Source organism: Oncorhynchus clarkii, chromosome 16 (assembly GCF_045791955.1).
Source record: "Oncorhynchus clarkii lewisi isolate Uvic-CL-2024 chromosome 16, UVic_Ocla_1.0, whole genome shotgun sequence".
Lineage (NCBI taxonomy): Eukaryota > Metazoa > Chordata > Actinopteri > Salmoniformes > Salmonidae > Oncorhynchus > Oncorhynchus clarkii.
This window is the reverse complement of record NC_092162.1, coordinates 60,447-78,557: the sequence shown is the minus strand read 5'-3', so window position 1 is coordinate 78,557 and position 18,111 is coordinate 60,447. Positions and strand designations below refer to the sequence as shown.

The 18,111-nt window shown below is 38.8% G+C and overlaps 1 protein-coding gene across 1 annotated transcript in view; it reads right to left on the bottom strand.

Annotated features, from left to right (window-relative positions):
• The window catches only part of LOC139367861 (myosin heavy chain, fast skeletal muscle-like), a 40,583-nt gene extending 26,939 nt beyond the window's left edge, over nucleotides 1-13,644 (bottom strand). Inside the window, exons 1-13 of the mRNA XM_071106200.1 lie at nucleotides 13,620-13,644; nucleotides 13,032-13,077; nucleotides 12,670-12,897; nucleotides 10,522-10,668; nucleotides 10,149-10,305; nucleotides 4,516-4,543; nucleotides 4,205-4,316; nucleotides 3,969-4,061; nucleotides 3,751-3,811; nucleotides 3,048-3,146; nucleotides 1,479-1,582; nucleotides 950-1,088; nucleotides 112-230 (exon numbers count right to left, since the gene is read on the bottom strand). Of these exons, the coding sequence (XP_070962301.1) occupies nucleotides 112-230; nucleotides 950-1,088; nucleotides 1,479-1,582; nucleotides 3,048-3,146; nucleotides 3,751-3,811; nucleotides 3,969-4,061; nucleotides 4,205-4,316; nucleotides 4,516-4,543; nucleotides 10,149-10,305; nucleotides 10,522-10,668; nucleotides 12,670-12,885 (1,275 nt within the window). The 5' untranslated portion in view covers nucleotides 12,886-12,897; nucleotides 13,032-13,077; nucleotides 13,620-13,644. The remainder of the gene's footprint in view (nucleotides 1-111; nucleotides 231-949; nucleotides 1,089-1,478; nucleotides 1,583-3,047; nucleotides 3,147-3,750; nucleotides 3,812-3,968; nucleotides 4,062-4,204; nucleotides 4,317-4,515; nucleotides 4,544-10,148; nucleotides 10,306-10,521; nucleotides 10,669-12,669; nucleotides 12,898-13,031; nucleotides 13,078-13,619) is intronic.
• Between the last annotated feature and the right edge of the window lie 4,467 nt (nucleotides 13,645-18,111).

Genomic DNA, 18,111 nt, shown 5'->3' with positions numbered 1-18,111 from the left:
GAGTTGCAGCGATGAGACAAGATAGTAATTGAAATTGGGAGAAAAGGGGGTAATGCACTCATCCCCAAAATAATTCCTGTGCTCCTAAGATGCTGTGATTTACAACCTTACCTGAGGCACAGTCTGTCCCTTGGTCACATACTCATTGCCGACCTTCACTCTGGGGTAGCAGAGAGCCTTTAACATCTCAGCTGAGTTCAGGCCCAGTAGGTAGCCGATTTTATCAGCCACTGGAGAGATAACCAACAACAACAGACTCAGACTTGTTTCCCATTGTTTCCCAATGTTCTGTACTCTCAGTGGACAGTCAGATGTTTTCCTGTAGGTTAGGTTTTGATTTTCTACCACATCTACCATTTCAAATCATTTCTGGGGGTAGGAATTTGGTCTCCTGCCTGACTTTCATCTGGCACTGTCTGTCTTAAGTGTTTTATTTCTATGTTTGGAAATTGGACTAATCCTTTCCATATTGTATATCAATGAATGGGTCTAATGCTTTCCATATTGTATATCAATGAATGGGACTAATGCTCTCCATATTGTATATCAATGAATGGGACTAATGCTTTCCATATTGTATATCAATGAATGGGACTAATGCTTTCCATATTTTATATCAATGAATGGGTCTAATGCTTTCCATATTGTATATCAATGAATGGGTCTAATGCTTTCCATATTTTATATCAATGAATGGGACTAATGCTTTCCATATTGTATATCAATGAATGGGACTAATGCTTTACATATTGTATATCAATGAATGGGACTAATGCTTTCCATATTGTATATCAATGAATGGGACTAATGCTTTCCATATTTTATATCAATGAATGGGACTAATGCTTTCCATATTGTATATCAATGAATGGGTCTAATGCTTTCCATATTTTATATCAATGAATGGGACTAATGCTTTACATATTGTAAATCAATGAGTGGGACTCACCTTCTGTGCCATCTGGCTCAGCCTGCTCCTCGCGTTGCTTCTGCTTGAAGTGCAAGTTTCCATGGTGCAGTACAGCTCCTGTCAGCTTGTAGATGCCCATTTTCTCCTCATTAGTGAAGCCTAGGATTCCAATGGCATCCTGGCATTGGAGAGGACGTATAACAGGGATTAACTGATGGTCATTTGTTCAGTTACAGCACGATACAGTGCTCAGTCCAGAACAAATTGTATGAATGGAATTGACTGGCTTCTCTGTTCCACATGATTACTTATTACGCTAGTAGATGGGAGTTTTAACACAGTTCCACAGGGCACTTAGCGGCACTCTCTTGTGGATGTTTTAAAAGCATGTGCCCCAAGGTGAAGTGTGAAGTCACATGCCTAACTAACACAAGGCATTTAGAATCAAACTAAAAACATATGACAATTCCCAGCTGCTACCAAGTTGAAATTGCTCAGTGCATTCAGTGTGTATGGTGGTTCTACCCATTCCCTATCTATAGTTTGATTAACCCTTTGTATGACTCACATCTGTGGCATCCAGCTCTTCCTTGTCATTGATGCTGGCCACAGTAATCTGACCCTGGCTGCACATGGGGAAGTCGTAGGGGTTGGTGGTGATGAGCGACATTTCTGTGAACAGCAGAGGATGGCTTGTCAGTTAAATCTTAGAATTCTGCTGTCCTACCTTTACAGTATCTCTCCCTCCTTTACTCAATAGATGGACTCAAGAATACATGTAGTGTATAATAATGTTATGACTTTCCCTCCTGGGTGAGGATCAAAGGGAGCCCCCCCCCCCCCCTCTCTCTCTCCCACCAGAGGAAGGGGGGAGAAGTGGGGCCGGTCCTAGGACTTTAACGACCGGTTGTAAACCTCCGCTCTCTCTGCACTGCAATATGGAGAAGTCAAAAATACTTTGTGTGTAGATAGAGACTCCGCCCAAAACTTTAACATCAAAAGGTTGGACATTGAAACAATATTTCTAACGTAAATAATGAGGGAAGTGGTCGTGACTTAAAGAACAATCATACTATGAAATATAAGAGTTTATTTTGATTTTAGAGTACCTGAGGATTAAATAGAAATGTCGTTTGACTTGTTTTAACTAAGTTTAGCGGTAGCTTTTTGGACTCCTTTGTCTGCATGTTGAACGAGTGGATTACTAAAATCAATGGCGCTAACTAAACAGACTTTTGGGGAATTAAAGAATAATTTGATCTAACAAAACAACCATTTATGTTGTAGCTGGGACCCTTGGGATTGCAAACAGAGGAAGATCTTCAAAAGTTGAAAAATATGTTCATGTGGGGCGTCGTCCTCAAACAATCGCATGGTATGCTTTCTCCGTAAAGCATATTGTAAATCGGACAATGCAGTTATATTAACAAGAATTTAAGCTTTTAAATAATATAATATACTTGTATGTTCATGAATGTTTAATATTACAATTATTTATTTGAATTGCACGCCCTCCAATTTCACCGGATGTTGTCGGCTGGTGTCCCGCTAGCGAGACACCCGCTAACAATCAGTGTATAATTTATCCTGTGTGTGTGTGTTTATGTAATTCTGTGTGATTATTTAGTTAGTTAGTGAATAAATAATTCAGCCAATTTGTGTATTGCTGACTCATCATGGAGACTAGGGTTCGTGCAGATTTATAGGATATTAATATGTTCAGAATGAGACTGAAATAGGAGCAAATGATTGATGCATGACGGATAGTATATCGAGATATTCTGATATTCTTGAGTTAAGTCGGGAAACAGTAACTCATTAAATTATCTTTTCCTGTGGTGCCGCAGATTACTACTTAATGAATTGTTATATGATTCATTTAATTGCGTAATAATTGAAAGTGGTATGTAATTATTCAATGAATAGCTGTCATCGCATTAATGGTAGTCACGTCACAACAATAAATAGCATCAAAAGAGGGGACTGAGACACATGGACTAGTGCTTCACAGTTCATTCCTTGGTACCTTGAATGTACCCATTTTAATAGTATTAATAGTGTGGACCATTAACTATTTTTTATAAGTTCCACAGATAGGGGTGGGAATAATGTTCTCTGAACCTCTACATTTCCATACCAACTATCTCAGGTTTGTGGCCTGTCATCATTTGGAAGAAGATATGGTAGCCTCTCTCATCAGGCAGCTGGAATGACACTCTGGACTTCTCCAGCAGGTCTAAGAGAGAGAGAGATACAGAGAGAGAGAGATACAGAGAGAGAGAGAGAGATACAGAGAGAAAGAGAGATACAGAGAGGGAGAGAGATACAGAGAGAAAGAGAGATACAGAGAGAAAGAGATACAGAGAGAGAGATACAGAGAGAAAGAGAGAGAGAGAAAGAGAGAGAGAGAAAGAGAGAGAGAGAGAGAGAGATACATAGAGAGAGATACAGAGAGAAAGAGAGATACAGAGAGAGAGAGAGAGAGAGAGATACAGAGAGAGAGAGAGAGAGAGAGAGATAAAGAGAGAGAGAGAGAGATACAGAGAGAGATAAAGAGAGAGAGAGAGAGATACAGAGAGAGAGAGAGAGAGATACAGAGAGAGAGAGAGAGAGATACAGAGAGAGAGAGATACAGCGAGAGAGAGAGATACAGAGAGAGAGATACAGAGAGAGAGAGATACAGAGAGAGAGAGATACAGAGAGAGAGAGATACATATATATATATATATATATATATATAGAGAGAGAGAGAGAGAGAGAGAGAGATTACAAAAAATATCTAAAAAAAAGTGTCTGTGTAAATTTAGGAAAGCATTGAGAAACAGTCAAAACCAACTCACAGGTCTCAATGTCAGCTTTAGCCAGTTTGCCTCCTTGGAAATGAATCCTAATGAATTTACCCTGTAGTGGAGCATGGGGGTTAGAAATAGGTCAACTATTTGATAGACCCCTTTAAATGTTACAGTTTGTAGGACATATATTGATAAAACAATAGGGAACTACTAAAATAAATGTTTCCAATGCAAGGTAACTTCCACAGTATTCCCTTCATACTTACAAAGCGAGACGAGTTGTCGTTCCTCACTGTCTTGGCATTACCGTAAGCCTCCAGCAGAGGGTTAGCTGCAATGATTTGATCCTCAAGAGACCCCTGATTGAGACAAACACAAGTAGCTCGGAAACTGATAAAGAGGTCAACGCTTTTCTTGAAACAGGATTCACCGCTGGAAAAAATAGTTTACACAGCCCATCAGACTGAAATGTGTGAAAAAGGCAAACACAAACACAACCTACCTGCATTTTGCCGGGCTCGTCCTTTTTCTTTTCACCACCAGACACTGCAATCGTGGCGAAGTACTGGATGACACGCTTGGTGTTGACAGTTTTTCCTGCACCGGATTCTCCGCTGGTTTATATGACAGGGAAATAGGGGTTTCAGTCACATGTTTGAGTATCAGATTGGGATTCACTAAAATAGCATTGAGAATACAACAAATATTCACAGTAATCGACTTACACGTAGCCTAATCCAATCATAATGTTGTGTATTTTCATCACACCCAAGTTATAATAGAAAAACTTTGAAAAGTTTGTATAGAACTTACGTAATCAGGACGGACTGGTTCTCATTATCTGGAACCAAAAACACATTGCTTATCATTTCGGGGCGACAGGTAGTCTACAGTAGTGGTTAGAGCATTGGGCAAATAACCAAAAGGTTGCTGGATCAAATCCCCGAGCTGACAAGTTAAAAATCTGTTGTTCTACCCCTGAACAAAGAATTTAACCCACTTTTCCCTGGTAGACTATCATCGTAAATAAGAATTTGTTCTTAACTCATATGCCTAGTTAAATGAAGGTTAAATAAAAAATCATACTCAAACAACATTATGGAATTCATAGCAACATGTAATTACCGATGATTGACTTAGAGAAATGTATGATAAAGAGATTGTGGGGGCTGTTTTGTTAGACTTCAGTGCAGCTTGCGTTGGACTAGTAACCGGAAGGTTGCGAGTTCAAACCCCCGAGCTGACAAGGTACAAATCTGTCGTTCTGCCCCTGAACAGGCAGTTAACCCACTGTTCCTAGGCCGTCATTGAAAATAAGAATTTGTTCTTAACTGACTTGCCTGGTTAAAAAAATTATCTGCTGCTGGAAACGCACTTGTTACGTCCTCTGCTATATTGTGGATTGAGTCATGGCTTTACGTCCTCTGCTATATTGTGGATTGAGTCATGGCTTTACGTCCTCTGCTATATTGTGGGTTGAGTCATGGCTTCACGTCCTCTGCTATATTGTGGATTGAGTCATGGCTTTACGTCCTCTGCTATATTGTGGGTTGAGAGTTACTGGTCTAACAGAACACAGCGGGTGTTCTTTAATGGATTATGGATTATGTTCTTCAACATAATCCAGGTTGTCAGGCAGCTGTTTGGGTCACTTACTTTTTTCATTCTTTACTAATGACCTGTAACTGTGAAAATGAAACTTTATTTGTAACATGCGCCGAATACAACAAGACCTTACCATGCAATGCTTACTTACAAGCCCTTAACCAACAGTGTAGACCTTACCATGCAATGCTTACTTACAAGCCCTTAACCAACAGTGTAGACCTTACCATGCAATGCTTACTTACAAGCCCTTAACCAACAGTGTAGACCTTACCATGCAATGCTTACTTACAAGCCCTTAACCAACAGTGTAGACCTTACCATGCAATGCTTACTGACAAGCCCTTAACCAACAGTGTAGACCTTACCATGCAATGCTTACTTACAAGCCCTTAACCAACAGTGTAGACCTTACCATGCAATGCTTACTTACAAGCCCTTAACCAACAGTGTAGACCTTACCATGCAATGCTTACTTACAAGCCCTTAACCAACAGTGTAGACCTTACCATGCAATGCTTACTTACAAGCCCTTAACCAACAGTGTAGACCTTACCATGCAATGCTTACTTACAAGCCCTTAACCAACAGTGTAGACCTTACCATGCAATGCTTACTTACAAGCCCTTAACCAACAGTGTAGACCTTACCATGCAATGCTTACTTACAAGCCCTTAACCAACAGTGTAGACCTTACCATGCAATGCTTACTTACAAGCCCTTAACCAACAGTGTAGACCTTACCATGCAATGCTTACTTACAAGCCCTTAACCAACAGTGTAGACCTTACCATGCAATGCTTACTTACAAGCCCTTAACCAACAGTGTAGACCTTACCATGCAATGCTTACTTACAAGCCCTTAACCAACAGTGTAGACCTTACCATGCAATGCTTACTGACAAGCCCTTAACCAACAGTGTAGACCTTACCATGCAATGCTTACTTACAAGCCCTTAACCAACAGTGTAGACCTTACCATGCAATGCTTACTTACAAGCCCTTAACCAACAGTGTAGACCTTACCATGCAATGCTTACTTACAAGCCCTTAACCAACAGTGTAGACCTTACCATGCAATGCTTACTTACAAGCCCTTAACCAACAGTGCAGACCTTACCATGCAATGCTTACTTACAAGCCCTTAACCAACAGTGTAGACCTTACCATGCAATGCTTACTTACAAGCCCTTAACCAACAGTGTAGACCTTACCATGCAATGCTTACTTACAAGCCCTTAACCAACAGTGTAGACCTTACCATGCAATGCTTACTTACAAGCCCTTAACCAACAGTGTAGACCTTACCATGCAATGCTTACTTACAAGCCCTTAACCAACAGTGTAGACCTTACCATGCAATGCTTACTTACAAGCCCTTAACCAACAGTGTAGACCTTACCATGCAATACAAGCCCTTAACCAACAGTGTAGACCTTACCATGCAATGCTTACTTACAAGCCCTTAACCAACAGTGTAGACCTTACCATGCAATGCTTACTTACAAGCCCTTAACCAACAGTGTAGACCTTACCATGCAATGCTTACTTACAAGCCCTTAACCAACAGTGTAGACCTTACCATGCAATGCTTACTTACAAGCCCTTAACCAACAGTGTAGACCTTACCATGCAATGCTTACTTACAAGCCCTTAACCAACAGTGTAGACCTTACCATGCAATGCTTACTTACAAGCCCTTAACCAACAGTGTAGACCTTACCATGCAATGCTTACTTACAAGCCCTTAACCAACAGTGTAGACCTTACCATGCAATGCTTACTTACAAGCCCTTAACCAACAGTGTAGACCTTACCATGCAATGCTTACTTACAAGCCCTTAACCAACAGTGTAGACCTTACCATGCAATGCTTACTTACAAGCCCTTAACCAACAGTGTAGACCTTACCATGCAATGCTTACTTACAAGCCCTTAACCAACAGTGTAGACCTTACCATGCAATGCTTACTTACAAGCCCTTAACCAACAGTGTAGACCTTACCATGCAATGCTTACTTACAAGCCCTTAACCAACAGTGTAGACCTTACCATGCAATGCTTACTTACAAGCCCTTAACCAACAGTGTAGACCTTACCATGCAATGCTTACTTACAAGCCCTTAACCAACAGTGTAGACCTTACCATGCAATGCTTACTTACAAGCCCTTAACCAACAGTGTAGACCTTACCATGCAATGCTTACTTACAAGCCCTTAACCAACAGTGTAGACCTTACCATGCAATGCTTACTTACAAGCCCTTAACCAACAGTGTAGACCTTACCATGCAATGCTTACTTACAAGCCCTTAACCAACAGTGTAGACCTTACCATGCAATGCTTACTTACAAGCCCTTAACCAACAGTGTAGACCTTACCATGCAATGCTTACTTACAAGCCCTTAACCAACAGTGTAGACCTTACCATGCAATGCTTACTTACAAGCCCTTAACCAACAGTGTAGACCTTACCATGCAATGCTTACTTACAAGCAACCAACAGTGTAGACCTTACCATGCAATGCTTACTTACAAGCCCTTAACCAACAGTGTAGACCTTACCATGCAATGCTTACTTACAAGCCCTTAACCAACAGTGTAGACCTTACCATGCAATGCTTACTTACAAGCCCTTAACCAACAGTGTAGACCTTACCCCCTTAACCAACAGTGTAGACCTAACCCCTTAACAACAGTGTAGACCTTACCATGCAATGCTTACTTACAAGCCCTTAACCAACAGTGTAGACCTTACCATGCAATGCTTAGCCCTTAACCAACAGTGTAGACCTTACCATGCAATGCTTACTTACAAGCCCTTAACCAACAGTGTAGACCTTACCATGCAATGCTTACTTACAAGCCCTTAACCAACAGTGTAGACCTTGCCATGCAATGCTTACTTACAAGCCCTTAACCAACAGTGTAGACCTTACCATGCAATGCTTACTTACAAGCCCTTAACCAACAGTGTAGACCTTACCATGCAATGCTTACTTACAAGCCCTTAACCAACAGTGTAGACCTTACCATGCAATGCTTACTTACAAGCCCTTAACCAACAGTGTAGACCTTACCATGCAATGCTTACTTACAAGCCCTTAACCAACAGTGTAGACCTTACCATGCAATGCTTACTTACAAGCCCTTAACCAACAGTGTAGACCTTACCATGCAATGCTTACTTACAAGCCCTTAACCAACAGTGTAGACCTTACCATGCAATGCTTACTTACAAGCCCTTAACCAACAGTGTAGACCTTACCATGCAATGCTTACTTACAAGCCCTTAACCAACAGTGTAGACCTTACCATGCAATGCTTACTTACAAGCCCTTAACCAACAGTGTAGACCTTACCATGCAATGCTTACTTACAAGCCCTTAACCAACAGTGTAGACCTTACCATGCAATGCTTACTTACAAGCCCTTAACCAACAGTGTAGACCTTACCATGCAATGCTTACTTACAAGCCCTTAACCAACAGTGTAGACCTTACCATGCAATGCTTACTTACAAGCCCTTAACCAACAGTGTAGACCTTACCATGCAATGCTTACTTACAAGCCCTTAACCAACAGTGTAGACCTTACCATGCAATGCTTACTTACAAGCCCTTAACCAACAGTGTAGACCTTACCATGCAATGCTTACTTACAAGCCCTTAACCAACAGTGTAGACCTTACCATGCAATGCTTACTTACAAGCCCTTAACCAACAGTGTAGACCTTACCATGCAATGCTTACTTACAAGCCCTTAACCAACAGTGTAGACCTTACCATGCAATGCTTACTTACAAGCCCTTAACCAACAGTGTAGACCTTACCATGCAATGCTTACTTACAAGCCCTTAACCAACAGTGTAGACCTTACCATGCAATGCTTACTTACTTACAAGCCCTTAACCAACAGTGCAGTTCAAGAAAAGTTAAGAAAATATTGACCAAATAAACTAAAGTAAAAACGTATAAAAAGTAACACAATAAAATAACAATAATGGGGTTATATACAGGAGGCACCGGTACCAAGTCAGTGTGCAGGGGTACAGGTTAGTTGAGGTAATTTGTACATGTAGGTAGGGGTGAAGGGACTATGCATAGATAATAAACAGTGAGTAGTAGCAGTGTACAAAACAAATGGAAGGGGGGGTCAATCTAATAGTCCGGTGGCCATCTGATTAATTGTTCAGCAGTCTTATGGCTTGGGGGTAGAAGCTGTTAAGGAGCCTTTTGGTCATAGACATTGTGCTCTGGTACCGCTTGTCGTGCGGTAGCAGAGAGAACAGTCTATGACTTGGGTGACTGGAGTGTGACACTGCCTGTGTGTCTATGTATGCTGATGACTCAACACTACATGTCAGCTACAACAGCAAGTGAAATCACTGCAATACTTAAAGAGCTGCAGTCAGTTTCCGAATGGGTGGCAAGAAATACATTAGTCCTAAATATTTCAAAAACTAAAAGCCTTGTATTTGGGACAAGTCATTTACTAAACCTTAAACCTCAACTCAATTTTGCAATAAATCATGTGGAAATTGAGCAATTTGAGGTTACTAAACTGCTTGGAGTAACCCTGGATTATAAACTGTTATGGTAAAACATATTGATGCAATAGTAGCTATGAAATGTGCTATGTTTTTAATTGTATGTAACTGCCTTAATGTTGCTGGACCCCAGGAAGAGTAGCTGCTGCCTTGGCATTTCCATTCAAGGCTAGTGAAATCAGATATTCCCAGCAGACTGTTCAAACCTAGACTAGAAAGCAGTAGATACCTCTCTAAAGTATATTTTAACTTCCTTCCATCCATTCAACCATCCATCCGTGAGAGTTCATACCGATCTGCATGAACTGAAAGGCGTTGTCAGAGACAGAGAAGATATGGGGTGGAGCCTCCATCCTCTTCTTCCCTCTGTAGGCGTTAACAACCTCCATGTCGTACACAGGAAGCCACTTGTAGGGGTTCACCGTGGCACAGAACAGCCCAGAGTAGGTCTGGAGGAAAGGGATTAAATTAAATTAGGGGATTAGCTAAATCTGACTGAAATTGACCTGGATTTCTGTGAGGATGTGGGTCTCTGGTATACTGATGTAGACCTGCTGTTTTGGTATGTGTTAATTTCTACCATTTATTGATGTGTAGTATTGTGTGTGTGTGTTTGTTATGTTCATGTATGTGTATGTGTGTCTGTGTTTATGCAGGCTTCTTACATAGATCATCCATGCTGCATAACGCTCTTTGAGGTTATACAACACAGAGGCTTCATTCAGGTAGGTCATCATGGCCATGTCCTCAATCTTATCGTACTTAGGGGGGTTCATCTGGAAGATGTCTGCGTCTTTGAACTCTTTTCCTTCCTGAAACAGTCAGAAATCTAGATTACATGCAGATCAAACTGGACATGACAAAACGTTTTGCTCATTAAATACAATGTTGTATTTGTATGTGCAGCCCTGTTGAATCCAACTACATTGTTATCACCCACTGACACATACATGGGGAATTTTGACTAGTCAATACAAAAAATTATGCCATTTTTAAATAGAGCTATAAAAATCATGTGTTTAAAGGTAATATTCTGTTTACAGAAAACAAAGAAATCCTTCTTGTCTTTTGTTAAAACAAAAATTAAATCCTTTTTATACATGTTTTTCTTTAAGGTTGCTTTAAGGGGGAGATCAAGCTGATCCTAACTGTTATAGGCCTATTTCTATTTTGCCCTGTTTATCAAAAGTGTTAGAAAAACTTGTCAAAAATCAACTGACTGGCTTTCTTGTCGTCTATAGTATTCTCTCGGGGATGCAATCTGGTTTCTGCTCAGGTTATGGATGTGTCACTGCAACCTTAAAGGTTCTAAAATGTCACCATTGCCCTTGATTCTAAGCAATGTTATACTGCTATTTTTATTGACTTGGCCAAGGCTTTTGATACAGTAGACCATTCCATTCTTGTGGGCCAGGCTAAGGAGTATTGGTGTCTCTGAGGGGTCTTTGGCCTGGTTTGCTAACTACCTCTCTCAAAGAGTCCAGTGAATAAAGTCAGAACATCTGCTCTCTCAACCACTGCCAGTCACCAAGGGAGTACCCCAAGGCTCGATCCTAGGCCCCACACTCTTCTCAATTTACATCAACAACATAGCTCAGGCAGTAAGAAGCTCTCTCATCCATTTATACTCAGATTATACAGTACTCAGCTGGCGCCTCCCCGGACTTTGTGTTAAAAGCTCTACAACAAAGCTTTCTTAGTGTCCAACAAGCTTTCTCTGCTATTGACCTTGTTCTGAACACCTCCAAAACAAAGGTCATGTGCTTTGGTAAGAAGAATGCCCCTCTCCCCACAGGTGTGATTACTTCCTCTGAGGGTTTAGAGCTTGAGGTAGTTACCTCATACAAGTACTTGGGTGTATGGCTAGACGGTACACTGTCCTCTCAGCACATATCAAAGCTGGAGGCTAAAGTTAAATCTAGACTTGGTTTCCTCTATCATAATCGCTCCTCTTTCACCCCAGCTGCCAAACTAACCCTGATTCAGATGACCATCCTACTCGTGCTAGATTACGGAGACATAATTTATAGATCGGCAGGTAAGGGTGCTCTCGAGCGGCTAGATGTTCTTTACCATTTGGCCATCAGATTTGCCACCAATGCTTCTTATAGGACACTGCACTCTATACTCCTCTGTAAACTGGTCATCTCTGTATACCCATCGCAAGACCCACTGGTTGATGCCTATTTATAAAACCCTCTTAGGCCTCACTCCCCCCTAACTGAGATACCTACTGCAGCCCTCATCCTCCACATACAACACCCGGTCCCCAAAGCCCACACATCCCTGGGTCACTACACTTTTCAGTTCGCTGCAGCTAGCGACTGGAACGAGCTGCAACAAACACTCAAACTGGACAAATTTATCTCAATTTCTTGACTCAATCATGGACACTTTTAATGACAGTTGTGGCTGCTTTGCGTGATGTATTGTTGTCTCTACCTTCTTGCCCTTTGTGCTGTTTTCTGTGCCCAATAATATTTGTACCATGTTGTGCTGCAGCAATGTTGTGTTGCTTCCATGTTGTTGTCATGTTGTGTTGCTACCATGATGTCTTGTCATTTGTTGCTGCCATGCTGTGTTGTTGTCTTAGGTCTCTCTTTATTGTTGTGTTGTCTCTCTTGTCGTGATGTGTGTTTTGTCCTATATTCTTTTTACATTCAAAAAAATAGATATATTTCCCAGCCCTCGTCCCCACAGGAGGTATTGTGCCTTTTGGTAGGCCGTCATTGTAAATGAGTTCTTAACTGACTTGCCTAGTTAAGGTTGAAAAAAATAGAGTAATTCCACAAACTTCAACAAATCAGGCTTACCTCCTTAGTGCCGTCAGGATTTGTGACTGTCACAGTACACTTTCCTTCGGCCCTGCCAGTAATTAAACCCTTAAGGTAAAGCTCCTTGGCATCTGACACATAGCAGGAATTCTTTGAATCAAAGGGTGCTGTTTGTGCCTCAATCCTCTCCCTCTCAGGCTTACGGAGGTATATGGCAGCCTTGCCGTAGATGGCCATCTCCGCATCCGTGCTCATGGTGACGGATCACTAGGAAAGAGATTAAATAAGAAAAAGTAACAGGATTGACTGTGGCGCTTCCTCACTAGTCAACAGAGTTAGATGAGCGATCTCTCTATAATATTTTTGTCACTTTTAATGTGAAGACTAAAACCATGTCTCACCTTCTTTCCCTCCTCCTACAGATTACTTTGTACTTCTTGGAGGACGCTGTTAAACAGTAAGGTGTCATGAATATTCACAAGTCCAAAGCCTTATCATTTAGCCCTCGAAGGGATAGAACAGTTTTTGAATGGCATCATTCAACTCAGTCATTACAGCAATTTCCAATTCAACTACAGGTGCAACTGGTGACTTTCATTTTCCTGGCAACTCACTTTACTACACATTATGTAAAGAATTCAAATATACACCCCTGGAAACTTTACTACACATTATGTAAAGAATTCAAATATACACCCCTGAAAACTCAGTTACATTCTAGACCACCCACTGAAATTCCAAACAAGTGCAGGAGCATCACTTTAGACAGTAAATGAAAGTTACAGATTTGAAGTAAAACACATTTAAAGTAATACACATTCCTTAAAGCAACATTTTAAATCAAAGTCACTTGATTGCATATTGTAACATCTTTCAATAGACACATCAAAAAAAATGCAGAACTCAATTTAAACAGTGCAGTTAGTTACTGTCGCTGACTACAAATATGAGACAAAGGTAAACATGTGAGGAGATGGAGACAGCCTTACCACAGAGGAAGAAGGTATCTGACTTGTGGATGCTGGTGCCTCAGCCTCCTTATATCTGGTTGAAAGTGCCCACCAAGCACAAGTTAATTATGGACCACTCTGGTTAAGGAAATGGATTGGAGGAGAGGCCTCTGTATTTCACTGTCTTACCAGCGTCACCACTTCCAGGAGCACCACATGTCTTTGGAATTTAATATTAGTCTCAATTTATTTTCACTGAATTTATATAAATGATAGTTGCCATTACCAAAAAATATGACATTATCAAATACCACTGGGACTCAAATACGGAGTGGATCCACTCTATTAAATACATTTTAAACACTTTAACAAATGTTTATATATTTAAGTAGACAGAAGATATTTTTTGGCCGGTTTGTAGGTGGAGAGAACATTAGCACCCTGCAGACAAAGAGTTTACGACAAGTTATTTTAAAGATATTGCATGATATGTGACCTTTGTTTTTGTATTTGAGGGACATGTTTCTCTAAGCTCCAAACTTGGTCTGGGCAGGGAGGGGGTAGAGGGGGACACTGATATACTGTTAACAAAGTTTAGGAGGGGTTGTGGGGAGGTGGAGGGGGACACTGATATCATGTTAACGAAGTTACGCCCGGGATAGTTGGATTATTCACTAGAGTTGGGTTGAAGCATTAGGTTGCAAAGAGAAGGACAAACTGAATTGCTTTCAAGGAGGACTGGCTTGAATAGTGAGTATGACCACACAATGTACTTTCATCATGAGCTAAAGATATTGGTTTTCTTCTCAAAGTTGCAAAGAAAATGTTGTGATCCATTTAATAAACACAAGAGACCACTAAATTAGATAAAAGGGTGTGGTGGCAGTAGTAGGACCAGCGGCAATTTATGATAAAGAATGCTTGTCAGACATAGAGAACTGATACTGTATACTGGTTGTTGGAGTGGGATTGGGGTGGGGTGTGAGCTTATTTTCTCAGAGATCAAATTATATTTCAACAAAATAATGTTTCAGGAGTGCTAATCATATCTGTTCATAACTACATAAATTATTTCAGCACAATCTGAGGCAATGGGTGTCAAGCCTCTTTCTTGTGCTTTTTGAGGATGGAAAGAACCATCAAACTTTATTGAAGTAGAACATGGGGAAGCCCTTGCTGAATACTGCAGTGATCCCCTGTTTCCTAAAACAATAACACATGTTGGCTATAAATAGGCTAGCCAACAAACTGTCAGGGGAAGCCCTCAATACATGTTGACTCACAGACAGTCAGGTGGAGATGTAAAGTGTGGTTATTTGACTAGGTTAACTATGGTTATTTATTATAGAGTGGCTGTGGTTATTTAACTAGGTTAACTATGGTTATTTATTATAGAGTGGCTGTGGTTATTTAACTAGGTTAACTGTGGTTATTTATTATAGAGTGGCTGTGGTTATTTGACTAGGTTAACTGTGGTTATTTAACTAGGTTAACTGTGGTTATTTATTATAGAGTGGCTGTGGTTATTTGACTAGGTTAACTATGGTTATTTATTATAGAGTGGCTGTGGTTATTTAACTAGGTTAACTATGGTTATTTATTATAGAGTGGCTGTGGTTATTTAATTAGGTTAACTATGGTTATTTAACTAGGTTAACTATGGTTATTTATTATAGAGTGGCTGTGGTTATTTAACTAGGTTAACTGTGGTTATTTAACTAGGTTAACTATGGTTATTTGACTAGGTTAACTATGGTTATTTATTATAGAGTGGCTGTGGTTATTTAACATGGGTTAACTATGGTTTTTTATTATAGAGTGGCTGTGGTTATTTAATTAGGTTAACTATGGTTATTTGACTAGGTTAACTATGGTTATTTGACTAGGTTAACTATGGTTATTTATTATAGAGTGGCTGTGGTTATTTAACTAGGTTAACTGTGGTTATTTATTATAGAGTGGCTGTGGTTATTTGACTAGGTTAACTGTGGTTATTTAACTAGGTTAACTGTGGTTATTTATTATAGAGTGGCTGTGGTTATTTAATTAGGTTAACTATGGTTATTTAACTAGGTTAACTATGGTTATTTATTACTAGAGTGGCTGTGGTTATTTAACTAGGTTAACTGTGGTTATTTAACTAGGTTAACTATGGTTATTTGACTAGGTTAACTATGGTTATTTATTATAGAGTGGCTGTGGTTATTTAACTAGGTTAACTATGGTTATTTATTATAGAGTGGCTGTGGTTATTTAATTAGGTTAACTATGGTTATTTAACTAGGTTAACTATGGTTATTTATTATAGAGTGGCTGTGGTTATTTAACTAGGTTAACTGTGGTTATTTATTATAGAGTGGCTGTGGTTATTTGACTAGGTTAACTATGGTTATTTATTATAGAGTGGCTGTGGTTATTTAACTAGGTTAACTATGGTTATTTATTATAGAGTGGCTGTGGTTATTTGACTAGGTTAACTATGGTTATTTATTATAGAGTGGCTGTGGTTATTTAACTAGGTTAACTATGGTTATTTAACTAGGTTAACTATGGTTATTTGACTAGGTTAACTATGGTTATTTATTATAGAGTGGCTGTGGTTATTTAACTAGGTTAACTATGGTTATTTATTATAGAGTGGCTGTGGTTATTTAATTAGGTTAACTATGGTTATTTAACTAGGTTAACTATGGTTATTTATTATAGAGTGGCTGTGGTTATTTAACTAGGTTAACTGTGGTTATTTATTATAGAGTGGCTGTGGTTATTTGACTAGGTTAACTATGGTTATTTATTATAGAGTGGCTGTGGTTATTTAACTAGGTTAACTATGGTTATTTATTATAGAGTGGCTGTGGTTATTTGACTAGGTTAACTATGGTTATTTATTATAGAGTGGCTGTGGTTATTTAACTAGGTTAACTATGGTTATTTAACTAGGTTAACTATGGTTATTTGACTAGGTTAACTATGGTTATTTGACTAGGTTAACTATGGTTATTTATTATAGAGTGGCTGTGGTTATTTAACTAGGTTAACTATGGTTATTTGACTAGGTTAACTATGGTTATTTATTATAGAGTGGCTGTGGTTATTTAACTAGGTTAACTATGGTTATTTATTATAGAGTGGCTGTGGTTATTTAACTAGGTTAACTATGGTTATTTGACTAGGTGGCTGTGGTTATTTAACTAGGTTAACTATGGTTATTTATTATAGAGTGGCTGTGGTTATTTAACTAGGTTAACTATGGTTATTTGACTAGGTTAACTATGGTTATTTATTATAGAGTGGCTGTGGTTATTTGACTAGGTTAACTATGGTTATTTATTATAGAGTGGCTGTGGTTATTTAACTAGGTTAACTATGGTTATTTATTATAGAGTGGCTGTGGTTATTTAACTAGGTTAACTATGGTTATTTAACTAGGTTAACTATGGTTATTTATTATAGAGTGGCTGTGGTTATTTAACTAGGTTAACTATGGTTATTTATTATAGAGTGGCTGTGGTTATTTAACTAGGTTAACTATGGTTATTTAACTAGGTTAACTATGGTTATTTAACTAGGTTAACTATGGTTATTTATTATAGAGTGGCTGTGGTTATTTAACTAGGTTAACTATGGTTATTTATTATAGAGTGGCTGTGGTTATTTAACTAGGTTAACTATGGTTATTTAACTAGGTTAACTATGGTATTTATTATAGAGTGGCTGTGGTTATTTATAGAGTGGCTGTGGTTATTTGACTAGGTTAACTATGGTTATTTATTATAGAGTGGCTGCGGTTATTTAACTAGGTTAACTATGGTTATTTAACTAGGTTAACTATGGTTATTTAACTAGGTTAACTATGGTTATTTATTATAGAGTGGCTGTGGTTATTTAACTAGGTTAACTATGGTTATTTAACTAGGTTAACTATGGTTATTTAACTAGGTTAACTATGGTTATTTAACTAGGTTAACTATGGTTATTTATTATAGAGTGGCTGTGGTTATTTAACTAGGTTAACTATGGTTATTTAACTAGGTTAACTATGGTTATTTATTATAGAGTGGCTGTGGTTATTTAACTAGGTTAACTATGGTTATTTATTACTAGGTTAACTATGGTTATTTAACTAGGTTAACTATGGTTATTTAACTAGGTTAACTATGGTTATTTATTATAGAGTGGCTGTGGTTATTTAACTAGGTTAACTATGGTTATTTATTATAGAGTTAACTATGGTTATTTAACTAGGTTAACTATGGTTATTTATTATAGAGTGGCTGTGGTTATTTGACTAGGTTAACTATGGTTATTTATTATAGAGTGGCTGTGGTTATTTAAGGTTAACTATGGTTATTTATTATAGAGTGGCTGTGGTTATTTAACTAGGTTAACTATGGTTATTTATTATAGAGTGGCTGTGGTTATTTAACTAGGTTAACTATGGTTATTTATTATAGAGTGGCTGTGGTTATTTGGTTAACTATGGTTATTTATTATAGAGTGGCTGTGGTTATTTGACTAGGTTAACTATGGT